The sequence below is a fragment of the Dermacentor albipictus genome, chromosome 2, assembly GCF_038994185.2.
Source record: "Dermacentor albipictus isolate Rhodes 1998 colony chromosome 2, USDA_Dalb.pri_finalv2, whole genome shotgun sequence".
NCBI classification, from domain to species: Eukaryota; Metazoa; Arthropoda; class Arachnida; order Ixodida; family Ixodidae; genus Dermacentor; species Dermacentor albipictus.
In genome coordinates this window covers 186306960-186327966 of record NC_091822.1, presented here as the reverse complement: position 1 = coordinate 186327966, position 21007 = coordinate 186306960, and the positions used below count along the sequence as shown (strand labels likewise).

The 21007-nt window shown below is 48.5% G+C and overlaps 1 protein-coding gene across 5 annotated transcripts in view; it reads right to left on the bottom strand.

Annotated features, from left to right (window-relative positions):
- Positions 1 to 21007, bottom strand: part of LOC135919909 (cyclin N-terminal domain-containing protein 1-like) — a 201724-nt gene that overhangs the window by 137730 nt on the left and 42987 nt on the right. For 2 of the 5 annotated variants that reach the window (XM_065453924.2, XM_065453956.1), the window contains exon 4: positions 5231 to 5271. The exons of 1 other annotated variant lie outside the window; for it this stretch is intronic. In XM_065453924.2, coding sequence (XP_065309996.1) covers positions 5231 to 5271 — 41 coding nt within the window. Of the gene's footprint in view, positions 1 to 2720; positions 3316 to 5230; positions 5272 to 12884; positions 13373 to 21007 lie in introns of those variants that run through there. 2 more of the 5 variants (XM_065453930.2, XM_065453948.2) reach the window with 2 other exon arrangements.

Here is a 21007-nt window from a genome sequence, read left to right as displayed (position 1 = left end):
TGGTTACGGCTGCCAGCGGATCTGCCTGCGAGAGTGCCGGTTCGAGGCGGCGAGATGATCAAAATAGCGGCGGTGGCGGCTTTGATTAATGCCATTTCAGACCTGCAGTCAGGGCAGTATACATTGACTATATGGAGTACGTGGTGGTGCCGCAAAACCGTGCAAATTATCGGTCATGTCCGAAAAATCGGGCGTCTAGAAAATCGGTCGTTAACTACTCTGGCAATACATCGTGCCGATGACACGGCGTCAATGACGATTCGTTGCGATTCCTCTGTTACTGGAGCCAGCATTAACACGACTTTCGTTCCCTTTCAATAAAGTTACAGCTAATTTTCCCTGATGGAAGCACAAATTCCCTGAGTTTTCCCTGAGTTTTTCCAGACTGTTCAAATTCCCTGAGAATTCCCGGTTTTCCCGGTTGGTAGACACCCTGCATATGGCTACGCCAAAGCGCTACTGAGTGCATCGCCGCCTAACCACGTGATACGCCATTCTAATTCATGCGATCTCAAGCGGCCATTCTGCAAGCCAGCCAGAGCTTGACTAGCACATATGCTGTCTCAGGAATTGCAGGATACCAATGCCACTGAGTCATGTTACGTATTTCGGCAGCGAAGCAATTATTTCTGAGGCCCTTGCCCTAAGGCTTGGCTCCTCCGCTGTAAATTCACTCAACACACCTGAATTATGTCCGCAGCGCGAGAAGGGGGTAACAACGAACGTGAATAATATTTCTGTTCGCACGCGCTGACTTTCAACTGTTCCAGTGTTAAAAAAAGCCGAAGCATTCATAGCGACGGCAAGTATTTGAGCCTGACACGAAGTAAGGTTTGTACACAAATCAGCCGCATATATTTCAGTAAACATTCGCTTATAACTAAACAACCGTGCATGGTGCCACGCGCGTCGGCACCGGCAAACATGAACAGATCTCACTTGATGACTGCGAGCACTCGCGTGATAAGTAACGCTGGCAGTCGGGGAGCCCACGCGCTTATCCAAGGCCAGGGTGCCTCGACAGTATCGAGGGACCCTATTCCTGACTAATAAAGCTGGTTGCCTGACGGCGAAAACACGCCGAGCAAATATTGGCCGAGGCATGCGCGTGCTGAATTAGGAGAGAACTCAGCACATCCAAACGGAACGGGAAGGTATACCCGCCCAGCGACATCGGTAGGAAACGTCTGCCTTACAGAAGCGCTAATATTTAAAGCGGATGGAAGCGTTAACCGGTCAGGCAGTCTAGAAAAGCAAGAGACGGTTGCAATATCGGTGAAAAAAAAGTAAGGAGCACGTTGATACGACCGGCTCTGTTACAGGCATTGGTGTAACGTAAAATGGGTGGATTTAGACGCGTTAAGGAAGAGAGAAACGATTAGGGAGACATGGACAAAAATGCTTACATGATAAATGTCTGCAGATTGCTTGATTAGCTCAAGCAGCCTAAGTGACTATTTGTCGCCGCCCCTTTCAAAGCGGATGCCAATAAACCGCCATAGTGATCGCCTATCTAAATCCAATGCATCGCATTGCCCCCGCTTCACCATTACAACTCTGCCGCGTCGTTTATCGACAGGTAGAAGTGAAACGGCAGTTTGCACGCTGTCGCACAAGCTCGTGAACGTGGACAGAGAGACAAAGTTAACTCTATTAAAAAAAAGACGTTATCCGAACATGCGGGCAAAAATCTCACGACGGCAAGAGGCCAAGCATTTCTGACAAATTCACAACTTATCACTACACGCTTGCGATACTCCGGTTTTCAAGGAAAGTCGAATTCCCGACCGGGACATATTGCCTACAATTCAGCGTTTCGGTGCGCCGTAGTGTCTGCCATCTAGACAGCGATTCGTCCAATCAGAAGGGTCATACGTTAGCAAAGAAGAAATTCACGTTTGAGGTGAAACCCGCGAGCTTTCGTGGTCGACTCCATTCGAACTTGCCTCCTATTAGCACTGTTTGACAAACTATCGCAACAATGAAAATAAATAATTCCGCGCCCATACAGTTCTAGCTCGGCGCCATACGCGTCCCCGAAAGGGTCACGGAGGGGAAACATCAACCAACCATTTGATCCTGTGAGCGAACTCATTGCGAGTATAATATTACGCTGTAAAATGCAGGCTTTTCACCACTACCAGGGTGATCAACCACGCGCCACGAGCAGCCGACATGCATCGACGAGACTCTCAACTTCGCCGTGGCGCTTTATTTGCATGCCCGCCATGGAGGCCGAATGAAAAAACATAGACGGACACCAATATGGTTTCACGATTGCAAGGGAGTAACCAATTACCAATGGTTAAAGAACAAACTAAACTAAGACCCTAAGTTATCCTAGACAGACACAACACGCACTAAGCATTTTCACCACCGGCTTTGTGGTCTTACCTCGAGCGAAGACGGCCGCGCGCGGTGAATCGGAACATCAGAATACTGCGCGTCCTGCCCACTTCTACTACTGTTGCTCGTGTGTCTGTAGCGCAACAACTAAGCAAATGACAAAATCAAATTTAATCTCACCGTTAGGGCGGCTTCCTAAACTGGCTGTCCTCATACAGAGCGAGTTTCAAGTAAACAAAAGAACCAGCATGCATGCACGTGCAAAGCTTTTGACTCACGCTACCTGCACGGCGCCTTGCGCCATCGCAGGTACAGAAGGCAAGACCAAGTGGTACAGTTCGAAGTGCACGTTTATTGATGGACACATTTACAGTGATTTGATGAAGACGACAAGAAGACATGCCTATAGACAATGAGAAATGGCGTCGGAGTGGGAGCTTAGCGTGCATCGTGGGGCAGTCCATTTCGGCGTCGCCTGCGAGCACACTCCTTCACGAGGGATGGGCTTCGTGCACGAGCTTCACGGCAGCCGATCGGGTAGAACCGGGGAGCACGCAACAAAACGTAATGGATGTCATGAGAAGCGTAGCGCCCACGAACATCAACAGTCTGCCGAAGTTGCCCGGGGTGTCGTGAGATCGGAGAGCTTCGACGGCGCCCAGGCATAGCACGACGAAGCCGACCACGCCGAGCACTATGGCGCACACGAACAGCCGGGAGTCTCCCACATTTCCGACGAACGTGGTCGACGAACGACGGCCTCGCACGTCCTCGATGCAGATGCGCACATCGTCACTCCGGGGCTGCGGGGGCCTGTGGCAAGGTCTACCGTCGTACCTGGCCCGCTTGGGAAAGGTCACGAGCCGCTGTGATGACCCCGATGCCGAACCTTCACCTCCCGACGTCGGTCCGCCCTCCTCGTATATGGTCGAAAGAGAAGGCGTGTACGCCACCATGTAACGCTTCTGCCTGCGTAAGTAGATACTCCATTTCCTCCTCGGTTTGAACGCTTTCGGCGCGTTGGCCAGCCGCGTCAGGAGATACTGGCGTTCATCAGATGACATTTTTTTCGAGGCGCAAAGACGTTTCGGACACTTCGGTACTACTCGACGGCGAGCTAGCAATGGTCGCTGGCGATAGTGAGCACAGGGACGATGCGCAAATGCGAATGACCTCGTGGCAAGCTCCAACTCGACACTGCTCTGTTGCTCGAAAAAGTGAGCGATACTTATCTGTCTCTCTCCCCCTTTCACTCTTTATACGTAGGACAAAACTAACTAGTCAAGTTCCCTCTCTTCCTCCTCCCCTTTGGTGACTAATCCGAGGTAAGCTCTGCTGCTCGAGTCAGCGATACTTATCCGTCTTTCTCACCCCGCACCCCCTTTCTCTCTTTATAGTTTAGACAAAACGAACCAGTCAAGTTCCCTCTCTTCGTGTTCCCATTTGGTAACTAATCAGAAGAAAAAATCTTGAAGGGGCAGCGCAACTCACCCAAATGTCAATCCTTCTACAGTCCGTGGAAAGCACAATAGAGCGGTCGAGAACTTTGTACACGCTTGTTACACCGGCATTCTTTCCCTGTCTTCCCGGGAAATCGTTGGTGTGACTCACCACAGATAAGAAAGGCGCGAAAGGGAACAGAATACGAAGAAGCAGGTGTGGTCATCCAGGCAGTGGGGAATTCGAAGAGGCAAAGAAAGCTTCGCTTTAAAAGTGCAATTAAGTATATATATATATATGACTATATATATATATATATATATATATATATATATATATATATATATATATATATATATATATATATATATATATAGTCATATCATAAGAGGCCAACAAACACTAAACACTGACACCAAAAACAACATAGGGGAAATTACTTGTGCTTAATAAATAGAAATAAAGAAAGGATAAATTAATGGACATTAGAGTGGATGAAAAATGCGAAGGTTGTGGGTTCGGTTCCCACCTGCGGCAAGTTGTTTTTTCATCCACTTTAATTTCCATTAATTTATCGTTTCTTTATTTCCATTTATTAAGCACAAGTAATTTCCCCTATGTTGTCCTTTTCGTTGGCTTCTTATGATATGACTAATAAAAATCGGGCCCCTCGTTCATACTATATATATATATATATATATATATATATATATATATATATATATACATAATTAATTGTGTTGTTCCCGGGTTTACAACAGAGAGAGAAATTTCGAGGGGGGTAAAGAATAAAGGAATTTCGCTAAAAAGAAACAACACACCACAAAAGCTTGCCCGAGGATCGTAGAATGACTACAGAAATGCAAACAGCCGCGCCCCAAGACTGGCAGTGCTATAGGTTACACGTGACTTCCACGACCTTGCCCAGAGGCAGAGGGACAACACAATAATATATATATATATATATATTGGTTCAGACCATCTGCATACACGACAGGGGCCAGTCAGAGAAGAGGAAAGCCGACGTGAGAAACCCGTTTGGACCTCACCACTGGAACAGCCTGGTGGTGGGTTGCGCCACCGTGCTCTGATTATTTTATTACCTAAAGTCCTACCTGTGTTAAAAAATTAACAAATTAAAAAACCACGATGAATTCTTATGACCAAAGTTTATGAACCCCTATTGTGAACTTCGTTTTTGTACGCCTACGTTATTCGTCATTTCCCTACTTTTCTTCCGCCGATCTTTCAATCGTCGCTTACTAATCTCTACTGCTGACATGTTTACTTTCCCCTAGCTCTCGCTCAACCCAAAGACTTCAAGGAGGCCAGTGATTGTGCACAATGCCCTCTGCTGCTCCCTGGGCGTCACCACATTAGCGGCTTGACAGCTGGAATTATCCGCGACCCCCCTCGAAAGCACTGGAGAAACTGCAGCGCTTACCTTTCTACCAGCGTGCGAGTCCAGTGCGGACATAAATGGAACTGTAGAGAGGAGGGAGGAAAAGAGGCAATTCCCATATAAGGAGGAGGGGGGCTGACGTAAGAAGGAAGCCCTACAGCTATACGACAGCGGTTGCGGGGAAACTGGATAAACTTAAGTTCAAGGTACGGTACAGTACGTTGCTGCTATTTCTGAATAATAAACACCATGCAAATATGTAAAGCGGACAAACTACGCAGGGCGTGCAGAAGCAGAGCCGCATTAATTACAGCGAACCGCAGGATCCAGGCGACACTACGGAAGCGGCCGGCCGTCAAATCAACTCCTGTGCCCGCCGCGTTAGCCTTGCGGCTATGGCATTACTCGAGGCTGTGGATTTGATCCCAACTGTGGCAGCCGCATTTCGACGGGGGTCAAATAGAAGAGGCACGTGCATTTAAAGTTTGAGACACATTAACGAACATCTCGGTGTCAAACTTAATGCCGAGTCCGCCACTACGGCGCGCCTCGTAATCCGATTGTTGTTTTGTTACGTGCAGTCCCGTAATCCAATTCAGGTTTAATACTTCTGCCACGATGCGACGTGCCATGCATGTGAGGCAATGACAATGCTCAGCCCTCTCAAAGGTTATAAAATATGGCGCACAGCAACGCCTCAAGCACACCCCTCTCCCTATGTGTTCTGTGTACTACGCACACAAACAGCAGTGGTGCACGCAAGGTAACGTATAACATCAACTGATCACTCTCGTGTTAGACTGAACGTTGAAGAAATTACCCATTCGCCGTCAACATCACCGCTAATGATCGTAAAGCAAATCAACCTGCATAGAGAGCTTCGCTTACATCGATTCCCACAGTGCGTGGGATCTGCATAGTTTTTATCATATTCCTATGAATTTTTTATGTCGTTTCTTCATTTATTAGTTACATATGGCGGTCGAAATCAACACTACTGCTCAATTTTTAGACGAAAAATTTATTCGTACATTACAAACAACCACATCTAGCTTTGAGAAAGTATGTCAGACTAACAATCATTTCTTGCGAGCCCATTTTTTTCCAAACGCCTACATTGGAAGTTAAGAAGCATACCGCTCGGCCTCAAGGTCAGTCCTCGAAAGGAAAACCACGAGGTAACGCCGATCGCTAATGGCTTCCGCGAGATATAACCGAGGTGCACAAATACAATCGGCGTCAAAAATAAACGGGACACAGGGTTTCCAAAACAAAAAGGCTGAATTCTCGTCACACATGGCCTGTTTATTCCGTAGTAGATCTTGCGACATACGCGGTGATCGGCTTAAATTATAAGCGCCATGCACAGCAGTACTAGGCACATGTCCTTGATACCACGCCCCAAAAATGTTTGTCACCAAATGTAGACGCGCAATTAATGCCCGACAACACGCACGCACCGGCGTCTGAATTTGGAAAAAGCAACTGTTATTTCTTGGACAAAAGACTTCTGGAACGATCTCCTTCGTACAACAATTTTTTTTTCTCTTTCTCCTCTGACTACGCGTCTCGAGAGGGAAGCTGCACCAGCGGTGCGAAGAGGTCAACGCACTTGGCAGATACCGGCGAAGTTGCGTGTCGTGTCCCCTTCAACATGCCTCCACACGGTACTTTGAAAACAAAAGTGGGGGCCCCGCCAATTCCTGAAATTTGGCTCTCTACACAAACACTCGTAGCCACTGCAGCCTACGCTGTCCGTTGGGTGGCACGCAGGCACGACGTGCCGTGTGCAAGAGGCGGAATGTTCGGAGTAAATTGCGCCAGTGAACGCTATCGCTAATCTTATTTTGTTGTAGCGCAAGCTGAACAAGGACAGCGCTGTGCGTGTCAGATGTGCCTTTCTGTTGTCCTTGTTCAGCTTGCGCTACAACAAAATAAGATATGCCGTACCAACAAGCCCCTATAGCCACCCTCATCGGCTATTGCAAACACTGTAAATATGCGAAACGTTCGCTTTTTTTTTTAATTTCTGCTCGTAATTTATTTTCTCCTACCGTTTTCCTGTTTGTTGCATCCCGATTCTGGCTTTTCAGCAGTCAGGGGTCGCCGGTGCCGTCATCTTAGTATCTGTCTCCCAACAGCCGCAGGATAATGGGGTACTTTTTCCCTTTGTCTTTTTTTTTAACAATCACACTTAGCGTTGCACACATGTGGTTCCCGCTTTAAGCTAAGACATGGACCTATAGTCGCAGGTTCCAGCAACCCGGGCTGGAACATGTACGCTGGTACTGGTATACTAGACGAGCCAATGAACCAGTGTGCAATGAGCCAGTTAATTGCACACAGCTATTTGTAATGCTATGGGGGTGGGCGAATATTCGAATACGAATCAAATACTAAACACGAAATATTCGTATTCGAAAAGGAACTATTCGGCATTTTCCAATACTCAGAACTAACCAAATAATTCACAATAACCAACTGCTAAGGTCTTCTTACTATTCTCCATCTACTAAATAAGGTATCGTAAATTATCAGAAGTGAAACAACGAGAGAACGTTCCGAATAAATGCAGGAAACAAAATAAATAATGAAACTTGTTTCCGGTATCGTGATGGACGCCGACATAACAACCTGCCAGTTTTTCTTGTAGTCTGCCATTTAGTGTTTTTGGCAGTCTATAGTTATGTAGCAAATTTATCTTTTATACTATGACTAATGGTATTTTCCTTGCAACGAACCCTTTCACACCTGTTTACGGCTCACAAATCCTTGAGCAGCTGTTTTACTTCCTAACTTCTGATTGTTTCTAAGCAACTAATTATTTACCGTTTTTGTAATGCTCCATTTCATACAGCAGCCATTGTTTCTAGGAAAGCTTGTTTTAAGCCAGGCTCTGCAGTTGTTGAGAGGCTATTCGTTCAGTTATTTACTGGCAATTAGTGACCTGTCTTGAAACTGATTCACTCTCCCTGCTGTTCTTTTTTTTTTGGGGGGGGGGGGGGGGGGGAATGGTTAGTACTGGCGTATGTGGTAACCGACTTCCCCACCTTTTCGCTAAAACGTACAGCCTATATAGAGGAGAATACTACTGAGTGAAAGGCAAGCTTTCCCGGATACCAATGTCACCTACCTCGCAAGTCGAAAGAAAACACGCTGCAGTGCGAGACCTCAACCTCGCAGTTACGGTTAGTACGCAGCCCTGGCATGCAAAGCGGATGATTGAGAAGAATATGCTGTCCCCGTTCCGCGTGAGAGAAAGAGCTAATCAAAAAAACTAAATCTGGCCACAAAGTGTAGTATCCAACTGGCAGATATTAGAAGCGGTGCGTAATACAACGGCGGGCTTTGTGGCGTCATCAGGAGCTACGTGCACGGTGAGAGAGAACCAGCAGGCATGCGGTGTTCAAACTATTGGCTTATGCTGGCAGTGCAAGTCGCCGCGCGCAGCGTGTCGTGCAATCGCAGAAATAGACGGCGAGACATAGTCGGAGAAATCGACATGCCACGTTTATTGACGGATACATTTACACCTGTTTGACGAAGACCACAACAGTAAACGCCTACGATGACAAGTGGTGTCGGAATGGGAGCACGCAGGGCGGATGATGGGGCAGTCCATTTCGCCGTCACCCGCGACTTTCAAACTGGTTGGATTTCGGGCACGGGCCTGGCGGCAGCAGATCAAGCGGAGCTGCAGAGCACAGTGCACATCACAACGAATGTCATGAGAACTGTGACGCCCATCAACGCAAACAGTCCCGCAAGGTTGGTCGAGGTGTGATATGCGAGACCTCCGATAGTGCCCAGGCATATCACGACGAAGGCGACCACGGCGAGTAGTGTCACGACAATGAACACCCGGGATTCCACTGCCCTTGCGACGAATGTGGTCGACGAACGAAGGCCTTGCACGTCCTCGACGGAGATGCGCACGCTGTCACTCCGGGTCTGGGTCGGCGTCTGGCGAGGTCCACCGTCGCATCTGGCCGGCTTGGGAAAGGCCACGAGCCACGGCGATGGCCCCGATGCCGAACGTTCGCCTTGGAACGCAAGTCCTAGTTTCTTATAGACTGGCCAAAGAGGAGGCGTGTGAGTCACCATGTAGCTATCTTTCCTGCTTAACCAGCGGCCAAACTTCGGTCTTGGTTTGGACGTTTTCGCCGCGTTGGCTTGCGGCGTCAGGAGATGCTGGCGTTCTTGAGACGGCATTTCCAAGGCACGAGGACGTCGCGGGAACTACGGCAGGACTGCAAGGCAGGCTGGCAATGGCCGTCGGCGATAACAGGCAGAAGGGCGATATGAGGATGCGATTGCCCCCGAATGCTTTGCTTCTCGATAGAGTGAGCGATACTTATCCGTCTCTCCATCTCCCCCCCCCCCCATTTTTTTTCCCTCTGGTATACGTAGCAAAAGACAAAAAAAAAGCTGACTAGTCAAGTTCCTTCTTCCCATGCTCCTAGTTTGGTGACTCCTCCGAAGCTGCACTGAGCCCCCTCTTTCATGCCCTCCACCGCCCCCCCCCCCCTAACGAGGAATCTCTCTCGAGGTAATCACAGAGAGCAGTCGAGAACTTTGTGCGCGCTCTCTACACCTGCATTCTTTCACTCTCTTCCCGGGAAATTGTTGGCGTGACTCACCACGGATAAGAAAGGCGCGAACAAAGAGAACAGAATACGAAGAAGCAGTTCTCATCCAGGCTCCAAATCATGAATTCCCTTGTTTACGACAGAGAGAGATATTTCGCGGGGGAAAAAGAATAAAGGGCAATAAATAAATTTCGCAAAAATGAAACAATTCCCCACAAAAGCTCGCCCGACCACCGAACCGCGACTACTGAAACACAGAGAGCCGCGCGCCACGACTGGCTGCGGACTACTTCCACGACTTTGCCCCTCGGCAGCCGTGCAAAGGAAAAGAGGTAAAGCTGGAGTTAATCAAGCATGCTACACATGAAAGGGTCTTAAGGCGAGCTCGTTTGTGTGCCCCCATGGTAGAAAGGCAGCGTTAAAAACACGGACAGCAGGAAGAACACGTGACGGGCGCTGTCACGCGCTCGTCCTGTGTCCTTCCTTCTTTCCGTGTTTTTAGCGCTGTTCCTTTTTTTTTTACCATGCTATACATCCTTTTCATTCGAGCATTTTATGCACATCTCCTCAAGCTTTTTTGAAGCGAAGCTTTGTTTGCCTCTTCCTTCGACTTTCCCAGTGCTGCTACAGCTGCTGTCTAGCACACCGCGTCGGGTAGGGAAGGGGGGGGGGGGGGGGGCTAAAAGCGCGGCACAGAAGGCGACGCGAGAATCTTTCTTGGAATTTGCACCGCGTCGAATGTGCACATACCAGGTGGAGTTCACTGGCCATCGCTACATTAGCCGCTTAACAGCTGTAATTATGCGTGACTCCCCTCAGAAGCATTGCAGAAACTGCAGCGCTTCCCTTTCTACTTACGTGCGAGCCCAGAGGGGACGCAGATGGAACTGTCTACAGTTCCATCTGCGAGGAGAAGGTCACACGTCAAATCAACACTTCTGTGCCCGCCCCGGTAGCTTTGCTGATATGGCATCGCGCGAGGTCGCGGGTTGGATGACGACCATGACAGCTGCATTTTGACGGGGGTGACATATTAAAAAAAAATGCGCTTGTGCACTTATATTTAGGTGAATGTTAAAGAACACCACGGTGTCAAGATGAATTGGGAGTCCACCACTACGGCGTGCCTCGTAATCCGATTGTCGTTTTGGCGCACACAGTGCCATAATTCAATTAACGTTTATTACAACAACGCCTCAAGCAAACACCTCTCCTGTGTGTTCTGTGTGCGACGCAGACAAGCACTAGTGGTGCACGTAAGGTAACGTTTAACTCACCACTCTCGTGTTGCACTAAACGTCGAAGAAATTAAACATTCGCTGTCAACATCACCACGCGTTATCGTGAATCAAAGTAAACAGCAGAGAAATCTTCGCTTACACCGATTTCCACGTGCGTGGTATCCGCATAATGTATCATCCTCAAACCTTGCACCGCTAATGCCTGTAACGGGTCCGGCCGTATCAATCCCTTACCTCCTTTTTTAACACCAGTACCATGAACGTCTCTATACCTTGTCTGGATTGCTGAGCAGTTGATGCTTCCATCTACTTGAAATTAAATTAAATTATGAGGTTTTACGTACCAAAACCACTTTCTTATTATGAGGCGCGCCGTAGTGGAGGACTCCGGAAATTTTAACCACCTGGGCGTTCTTTTACGTGCACCTAAATCTAAGTGCACGGGTGTTTTCGCATTTCGCCCTCATCGAAATGCGGCCACCGGGATTCGATCCCGCGACATCGTGCTGAGCAGCCCAACACCATAGCCTCTGAGCAACCACGGCGGATACTTGAAGTCCAGGCGCTTCTGGAAAGTGTAGGTTACCTCCGGGTATTACTGGGCGAATCCCTTCGCGCTGTATTAAAATACGCTGAGTGGTCTTCGGATTTTTGCTGTGGCATACACATGCCTCATCTTGTTGCGAAGATTTGCTCCGGTATGTTTTTGTCCGTGGACAACCATCTAGAGCGTCAGATAGCAAGGCACTGCCCGTTGCATTGTTCTACAGATTTTCTCTTCGAATTTCTTTCTCCTCGTTCTTGTACAACTCCATGGTGCCTTTTGTTTCCATTTCTTGCGTCCGATTCACGGTATGCAATTGGAAAACACGTAGGCGCCGGCGTCATCTGAATATAGAAAAACGCAACTATTGCTGGACCGGTCCCCTTCGCACAAAAAAATTTTTTTTTTTTGGTAGGGAGGTCAACCAGACGCACGTCCGGTTTGCTACCCTACACAGGGAAAAGGGTTTAAGGAAATAAAAAAGGAGAGGGAAGAATGTACATCGGTGTGAGTACATGCGCATTTCCATAACTTCACGCCTATAATCGGTCACTGAGGCCAGTCGCGTTCATTAAACGTAACAGTGCCCGCGTCGCTTTGTAAGCCTGCGACGCATGGTCCGAGAATCTTAGTCTCTGAAAATGGTCTGTTATCTAATCGGTTTAACACGCTGTGAAGAACGTCGCGGAAAAGTGTACGTTGGCCAAACTGGGTGACGTGTTAACGATAAGTTTAAGGGAGCTCGCAAACAATGTAAATAAAGCGCGTGAAGGAAAATATTTTGAAGGTTGCCTGGCAAGTAATTTGCCTAGCAAAGACTGTTCGTACAACCTTGTAAACACTCCCGTTATCAAGACTAAAACGGGTGCGACACGCGCATACTTGGGGAGGGATGAGTCCGCCCGGCTTCTATAACACTTCCAGACAAAGAGCTAGAACATTTACGCATGCGCACACAACCCCTGGCTCTAACACCACGTATACAAGGTGTATACAAGGGATGTAAACGTCACGATGGTTACCAGTCTAAGTATTTCCGACAAATTCTGATTACATTGCTAATGGTAAAGGAAGAAATTAAACTTAACCTCGAAGTTAGAGCAGCTTCCTAAACTGGCAGTTATCATACCGAGCGACGTTCACGAAATTACAGAACCATGCTGCATGCGGGTGCAAGCTTTAGACTTGCGCTACCTGCACAGCGCCTTGCGCAATCGCAGGTATAGAGGACAAGACCAAATTGTACAAATGGACGTGCATGTTTATTGATGGATACAATTGCAACTATTTGATGCAGATGACAAGACATGCCTGCGATGGCAAGTGTCGTCGGAGTGGGAGCTCAGAGTGTTGGATGGGGGACTCCACCGTCGCCTGCGACCACACGGCTTCATGCGGGATGGACTCCAGGGACAAACTTCACGGCAGCCGATCGGGTAGAACCATAGACCAGACAACAAATGACAATAGATATGATGAACACTGCAACACCCATCAAGATAAACAGTCCCCCAAGGTTGCCGGTGTTGGCTTGAGATCCTAGGGCTTGGACGGTGCCCAGGCCCATCACGACGAAGCCGACGACGACGAGCAATGTCGCACAGAGGAATATCCGGGAGTCTCCTGCACCTTCGAGGAAGGCGGTCGACGGATGAAGGTCTCGCAAGTCCTCGATGTACATGCACACGGCTTCAGTCCGGGGCTGGGTCGGCGTGCGGCGAGATCCACGGTCGTATCTGGCAAGCTTGGAGGAGTTCACGGGCATCTGCGATGAACCCGAGGCCGAACCTTCGGACGCCGGTCCCGGTTCCTGTGACATCGTTGAAGGCGTGTGCATCACCATGTAACCTTTCTTCCTGCGTAAGTAGCGGCCAAATTGTCTCATCGGTTTGGACGCTTTAGCGGCGTTGACCAGCGGGCTCAGGAGATATTGGCGTTCTTCAGATGACGTTTTTCAAGGCACGGAGACGTTTCGGACACTTCGGTACGACTCGACGACGGGCTAGCAATGGCCGATAACAAGCACAGGGACGATGCGCAGGTGCGACTGACCTCCAAGCTCGACACGACTGCTCTGAGGGATACGGAGTGTGTGTAGAGAAGTTGTTCTTGCGGGGGAAAGAAGGAAAGACTGGCACTATCTTCTGCAACCCTTGCGGGAGCACGGCTCAGCGCCACCTGTGTAGGGGCAGCGCCTCTTTTTTTTTTTTTTTTTGCTATTCCAGCCAATGATAATGCGGCCAATCCGACCGCTCACCAACCTCTCCCCTCGTGCTTTCCTACCCTCCCTTGTCGGCTAGCGTTCGCGCCTGCTTTGCGGTCGTGGGGGAGAGTACCATCTGGGTGGCCCCTCGCGACTGAAGTTGGAGGAAGACTGACAGACAGACAAAATTTGAGTTATTTGAAATTATTTTAAATAATTTTAAAGCGAAGCTTTCTTTGCCTCTTTCTTCGACTTTCCCACTACTGCTGCTGCTGCTGTCAGGCACACCGCGTCGGGGCAGGGGGGGGGGGGGGGGGGGTCACAACGTGTGCATACATACAAGAGTGAGTCAGAGAGGGAAGGCGACGCTATGAAACGTGTTTTCAGCCCACCGCGTCGAATGTGCACAATTCCCTCTGGAGCTCCCTGGCCGTCGCTACATTAGCCTCTTAGAAACCGAGGGGACGTAGATAGAACTGTAGGGAGAGGGAGAAGAGGCAGTTCCCATACAAGGGAGGGGGGAGGTGACCTGAGGGGGCAAGCAAACGGTTGCCCCCTCAGGTTGCGGGGAAACTGGATAAGCTTAAGTTCAAGGTACGGTACGGTACGTTGCTGCTATTTCTGAAAATTAAACGCCATGTAAAGAGGTCAAGCGGACAAACTACGCAGGGCGTGCAGAAGCGGAGCCGCATCAATTAACGCGCACCGCGCAGTCTAGGCGACACTGCGGAAGCTGTCGACCGTCAAATCAACACTTCTATGCCCGCCGCGTTAGCTTTGCGGCTGTGGCATTGCTCGAGGCCGTGGATTTGATCCCAACCGCGGCAGCCGCATTTCGACGGGGGCGGAATAGAAAACGCAAGTGCATTTAAATTTTGGGACGCGTTAAATAACATCATGGTGTCAAAATTAACCCCTAGTGTGCCTCTACGGCGTGCCTCATAATCTCTTTGTGGTGTTGGCACGACAGCCCCATAATCCTATTCAAGTTTAATACTCCTGCCACGATGCGATGTGCCATGTGACGCAATGACTATGTTCCACCCTCTCAAAGGTTACGACATATGGCGCACAAGAACGTCTCAAGCAAACACCTATCCCTGTGTGTTCCGTGTACCACACAGACAAACAGCAGCGGTGCACGCGAGGTAAAGTTCAACATCAACTCACCACTCTTGCGTTCGACAAAACGCTGAAGAAATTAAACATTCGCCGTCAAAATCACACCTAATTATCGTCAGTGAAAGCAAACACCACAAAAAGTATCGCTTACATCGGTGGTGGGATATCCATAATTTTTTACGTGTGTGTGTGTGTGTATGTGTGTGTGTGTGTGTGTGTGTGTGTGTGTGTGTGTGTGTGTGTGTGCGCGTGCGTGCGTGCGCGCGTGCGTGCGTGCGTGCGTGCGTGCGCGTGTGCGTGCGCGCGTGTGTGTGTGTGTGTGTGTGTGTGTGTGTGTGTGTGTGTGTGTGTGTGTGTGTGTGTGTGTGTGTGTGTGTGTGTGTGTGTGTGTGTGTGTGTGTGTGTGTGTGTGTGTGTGTGTGTGTGTGTGGCGCTTTACTCCAAACTGGCGTCATTCTGAAAATTCACTCCCAAGTGGCTACTGACAAACGCGGAAGAAAATATCGCTGTTTGTAACGTAAAAGAAAACATCTGCATGACTAGACAGCAAAGACTCCTAAATGAAAGACTATACAAAGGCAAAAAAGAGGTTGTCATGTAGGCTTCCACTGCGAAGCCAAAAACAAAGATTGTATTAAGGATTTCTTTTATGCATCGCTTCCAAAGCTTGTGTCGTTGTTTCACTGCTGATGACTTTCGATAATATATCAAACAGAGAGAGAAGAGTAGCAAGGCAATGACAGTACGTTGCTTCGAAATTTTTGCTTAGCTTAGACTATTTGAAAATGCCCAACAGTTCGTTTTCGAATACGAATAGTTAGTGAGTAATATTCTATTACGAATCAAAACTTAGTATATTCACCCACCTCCCTTGCATGCTAATTGCTTTCATTTCCTATTTGCACTTTCTACTCTTGCCTGTGGTGAACGTACCAAAAGAAACGCAATGAGCGTCTTGGGAGCGTTCGCAGCTCGCGATTTATTCATATCAAGCATGGGCTTCAAGTTAAGATGTATTTCTGAAAACGGGGGTAAGCGACAGGATGAGAGCTGTGTGGTGAGAGAAGCGGTTCTTGAGGGGAAAAGGAAAGCTTGACGCTACATTCTGCAGCCCTTGCGGGAGCACGGCTCTGCGCCACGAGCGGTGCGGATCAGAGACCGACGCTATAGCATGTGACCACTGCTCCCCCTTTCCCCTTTATTTTTTTTTATTTGTGTGCCCGTTTGTACGCGCTCTCAACTGTCGATCATCACAGTACTCTCGAACTCCAGCTTATTCGCCCCGCGGGAGAGGGCGGGTACATAAATGCCGCCACGTTATGGTGGCTAGCCACGTGGCAAAGCAGTTCTCGGAAAATTAGCATGGTCGACGAAGTTCCATGAAAGGGAGACGTTGCCATGCACCCGACATTAGCAGGAAGCAACAAACGATATAGTAGGAAGGTTGCCCCAGTTTTACTTACGTATATTTTACTTACGAACACATTTAGGCCGTATAAGGCGGTTGCAAGAGCGGGAACATTAAAAAAAAGAAGAAAAGAAAGCGATACAAAATACAGAAAGAAGTGCAATCAAGCGTTTGCGGGAATCAAATCCAGAATTTCGCGCTCAGTGCGCAACGCCCTTCTTAATGCGCCACCACGGTGTACAGTATTATGGCCGTTCTGAGGGAAAAAAAAGTAATTACTTTTCATTTATATCCCGTGAAAAAAAAAAATATGCTCACGATAAGTCACATTATTCCTGTGCTTTGCACGATTTCGATAAAAAGTGTTGCAGGGTCCAGGCCTTTAAGTAAGAGAACACATTTTTTAATAGTCATCAAAGTCGCGCAAAAATGACGCGAGGCCACTCTCTGCGTTCAAAAATGGTCAATGAATGCTTGAAAACCGCGCCCAATTTGTCCATGTCTTATGGACATAGCTTTTGCTGTGTCTATAAATTAGCAATAATGTTTCTTCCATAATATTACAAGCTATGTCTATAAGTGTCTGTATTCGTAATCTGAAGATGGTTTTACTGAAACGTGGCCCACCGCCGTCTCCAAACCATGCAAACTGTATATAGCCGCTGTACCGACTGTACCGGCCGCGTTGGCGTGCCTGACGTCGGCACACCAGCCCACAGAAAGCTTTCGGAAGGACCACAACAGCGGCGCAGTGCGTACTGTAGCACACCTCAGTCGACTCGATGCTGACAGCGCTAAAGCTCTACGGCTTTTAGCGCCGTCAGTGTGACTGGCGCATCAACAACCGCTGCGAATCACAAAACACTTTTGATATCGCCCAACCTTCTTGTCAAAATTTTACAGGAAAAAAAAAAGGCACGCAGGCAAGAATGTGTTCGCAGTGCACCGGCGATAGGACGATGGGTTGAAGTAGCCCTAACCTAGTGTCGTAGCTATCGCTCGCGCGAAAAGTATTGACAGAGTGGTCAGATATGTCGCGAAGGGTAATTTATGCCACACTTCCTTCTAGCAGTCAATAAGTTGCGCGCAAAAGAAGGAGTCTGAGGAGGCAAGAACCCCCACTATTTCTGGACAAAAGCCCTCTGGGAAAGCCCCCCCCCCCCCCCCGTACAATAGTTTTTTACTTTCTCATCTGCCTACGCGTCTCGCGAGGGGTGACGCGCCAGCGGCCCAACGAGGTCAACGCACTTGGCAGACATCGACGAAGCTGCGTTCACCCTTCAACGATTCCTCGACACTGGCCCTTAAGCAAAATTGTGGTATCTGCCAATCTCTGAAATTCCACTCCATACACAAACACTCGCGGGCACAGTAGCCTATCCTGCCCACTAGGTGGCATGCGTTCACGACGTGCCGTCGTGAACGCCGCCGCCGCCCGATTCAAAGGGTTGAGCCACAATCATCCATCCATCCATCCGTGTACACGAGGCGAAACGTCAAGAGTAAATCGCGCTAGTAGACGCTATTGCAAATAGGGTAAATACGAGAAACGATCTCTTTTTATTTTTAAGAGGAAGCTTTAGCTCGGGTGCTCTTATCTAAATACATGTAAAAGAAGATGTCGTTTTTTTTTTCGGCAACCACTGCACGAAATTTGACGAGGTTTATTGCATTTAAAAGAAAAACCTTAAGATCTAGTGACTGTTGGTTTCGTATTTTTAATTTAGATAGTCAATCCTTTATTAAAAATTGGCAAAAATTAAAATTTTCAAGAGCGAAGCTATCAATTTACAAATCTGTAACTCAGCAACGAAAATTGATAATACAATTCCATCAATTGAATCTAATAGTACATCTAAAGCGGACAAAGTTGGTGTGTTACAAATGAATGTCAAAAAAATTAATATATGGAAATACAGATTTTGCTAAACCTTTGTAAACAACGTAACAAATTCACGTAAGATATAAAATGACCTATCGAAATTGTCCGTTTTCAATTATCTAATGGATTCCGTTTACAGAACCGCAATATCTGTTTTTTATGCAGAGCTATGAATCTGTAAACGTTGTGCTTCTATTTTTTTCAAACGTCCAAATTTTTAAAACCTTTTTAACAAAATTCATGTCCTAAATCGAAATTCCACTACAAACAGTCACTATAATTTAACTCTCTCTCTCTCTTTCTCTCTCTCAAATGCGACAAATTTCATTAAAATTGGTCCATGGGTTATCTCAGAAAAACATTTTTGGGTTTTACATGTATTTGGATAGGCCGCGTCGGAGTTGGGCCCGAGCTAAAGCTGTCTCTTCGCTTAAAGGGACAGTAAAGCGAAAAAAAAATGGCTGTGGCTTAGCTAAGGTTAAGCCCAGGATGCGAAGCATACTAGCCTTTATTTTAACGCGACAGCGTTAAGGAGCTCGTGTCGCAGAAAAGCCGGTGGCGTCGGCGTCGGCTCAGGTGTGCGGCGCTTGCTCAGGCGCACATTTCGTTGTCGCGCCGAACGCTGCGTTGCTCGACGCTCACCGCGTCCGATGCGGGGGGCGACGCCGCGAGCGACGGCGCGAGTTGGAGCCCCGTTTCTCCTCTGTCGTGACGTCACGGTGTCACGTGGTATTGAAGGCGACACCGCCGCGCCTGAGGAGCTGGGTTGAGCTCTCGTAATATGCTTCGCATAAAATAAATCAGTTTAGACTAATGAAACATTGTTTGAGAACCCTGCAGGCAGTCATATTTAAAAAAATTTTGTTTGATTATTAGCTGAGAAAATGAAGGTCCAAGTATCAGTACTTGAATTTCGCGCCGAAACCCCAGCGCCGGTACGTCAGCATGACGTCATGGATTCCAAAGTATGCTTTCGCATTTGGGCCGCGTTGGCTGAATAAGGGTTCCTGAAACTTGCCATGTTTAATATTTGGTTCCTCTAGAACACAACGTAGTCAATCTGTACCGCTCTATATACAATTAGTAGGCCCTAGAAGATGCCATCAAAATCCAAGACGTCACAGCCCCCAGGTGCGGGAACTTAAGTAGGCGTCGCCACCCGTATTTCGTTCTTGCGCTTTTTCCGGCTTGCCAAACGTCTTATCGTTGTAAGAGTGGTGTTTTTGGTGTTGTGGATGGCCCTTTAAGATAGCAGTGCACGTCGCCGTGTGCAGTGGGTTGCGCAATCGCAGAAATAGACGGCGTGACATAATCCTACAAATCGACATGCCACGTTTATTGATGGATACACTTGCAGCTGTTTTACGAAGATCGCGACAAGAAAAACCTACGATGACCGGTGGGGTCGGAGTAGGAGCCACGCACGGCGGATGATGTGCCAGTCCATCTCACCGTCGTCCACGACCACGCGGCTTTCAAACGGGTTGGATTTCGGGCACGGGCCTAGCAGCGGTAGGTCCAGTAGAACCACAGGGCAAAGGGCATATCGCAAAGAATATTATGAGAACTATGACACCCAAGAACGTAAACAGTCCCGCAATGTCGGTCGGGGCGTCGTGAGGTACGAAAGCTGGGATAGTGCCCGCGCATATCACGACCAAGACGGCGACGAAGAAGAGTATCATCACGGCCATGAACATCCGGGTGGAGTCCGCTCTTCTTCCGATGAATGTGGACGACGAATGCCGGCCTTGCGCGTCCTCGACGGAGATGCACACGCTGTCACTTCTGGGCTGGGCTGGCGTCCGGCCAGGTCCACCGTCGTACCTGGCCGGCTTGGGAAAGCCGACGAGCCACTGCGATGACCCCGATGCCGAACCTCTGGCTTCGAGCGCCGGTCCGACTTTCTCACAGTCCGGCGAAATAGAAGGGTTGTAAGTCACCATGTAGCTATTTTTCCTGCTTAACCAGCGGCCAAACTTCGCTCTTGGTTTTGACGTTTTCGCCGCGCTGACCTGCGGCGTCAGGAGATGCTGGCGTTCTTGAGACGGCATTTCCAAGGCACGAAGACGTTTCGGGAACTTCGGCAGGACTGTGCGGCAGGCTGACAATGCTCGCCGGCGATAACAAAACGAGGGGGCGATACGCGAATGCGATTGTCAACGACTGACCTTCCAACTGCATACGAATGCTCTGCTTATCGAGTGAGTGCATGGGCGATGTTTTCCTCTGCCTTTCTTTTCGTGTTCGGAGTTTGCTGAGTAATCCGATGGAGTTAGGATAGAGCAGTCGAGAACTTTGTGCACATCCGCCTCCACATGCATATTTTCCCTCTCTTCCAGAGAAATTCTGGGCGTGAATCAGCATTTATCAGAAAGGCGCGAGCAAAGGACGTATAGAACGTGGCAGAGCGGTCACATACTGCCATATGACAGCATGCACCCCGCAGCGCCGACCAAGTTTCACGATAGGCAAAGAATGTCATCTACCCAACAAGTGCAGAATGCCGCAAAGGACACAAGGAAGTTTGACGGCGAGGAATTTTTCAAGCGGGTGGACTTGATTACACGTACACACTCTACTTCCTCGCCAAACCCCGCGGACCAAAATCCATACCTAAAGATATTGGCCGAAGGCTGTCCTAGTAGGGCACTGATGCATTACATTCGCACTAAAATAAAAGCAGACAGTAAACGGAGACTATCAGAACCTACATCAGTTCATGTGTTTAAGACAAGGGCGAGCTTACCCGCACGGAAGAGGTTTTTTAAAAAATAAGGTTATGGCCAACGCTGCATGCACACCACACATACTTGAAAAATGGCACCAA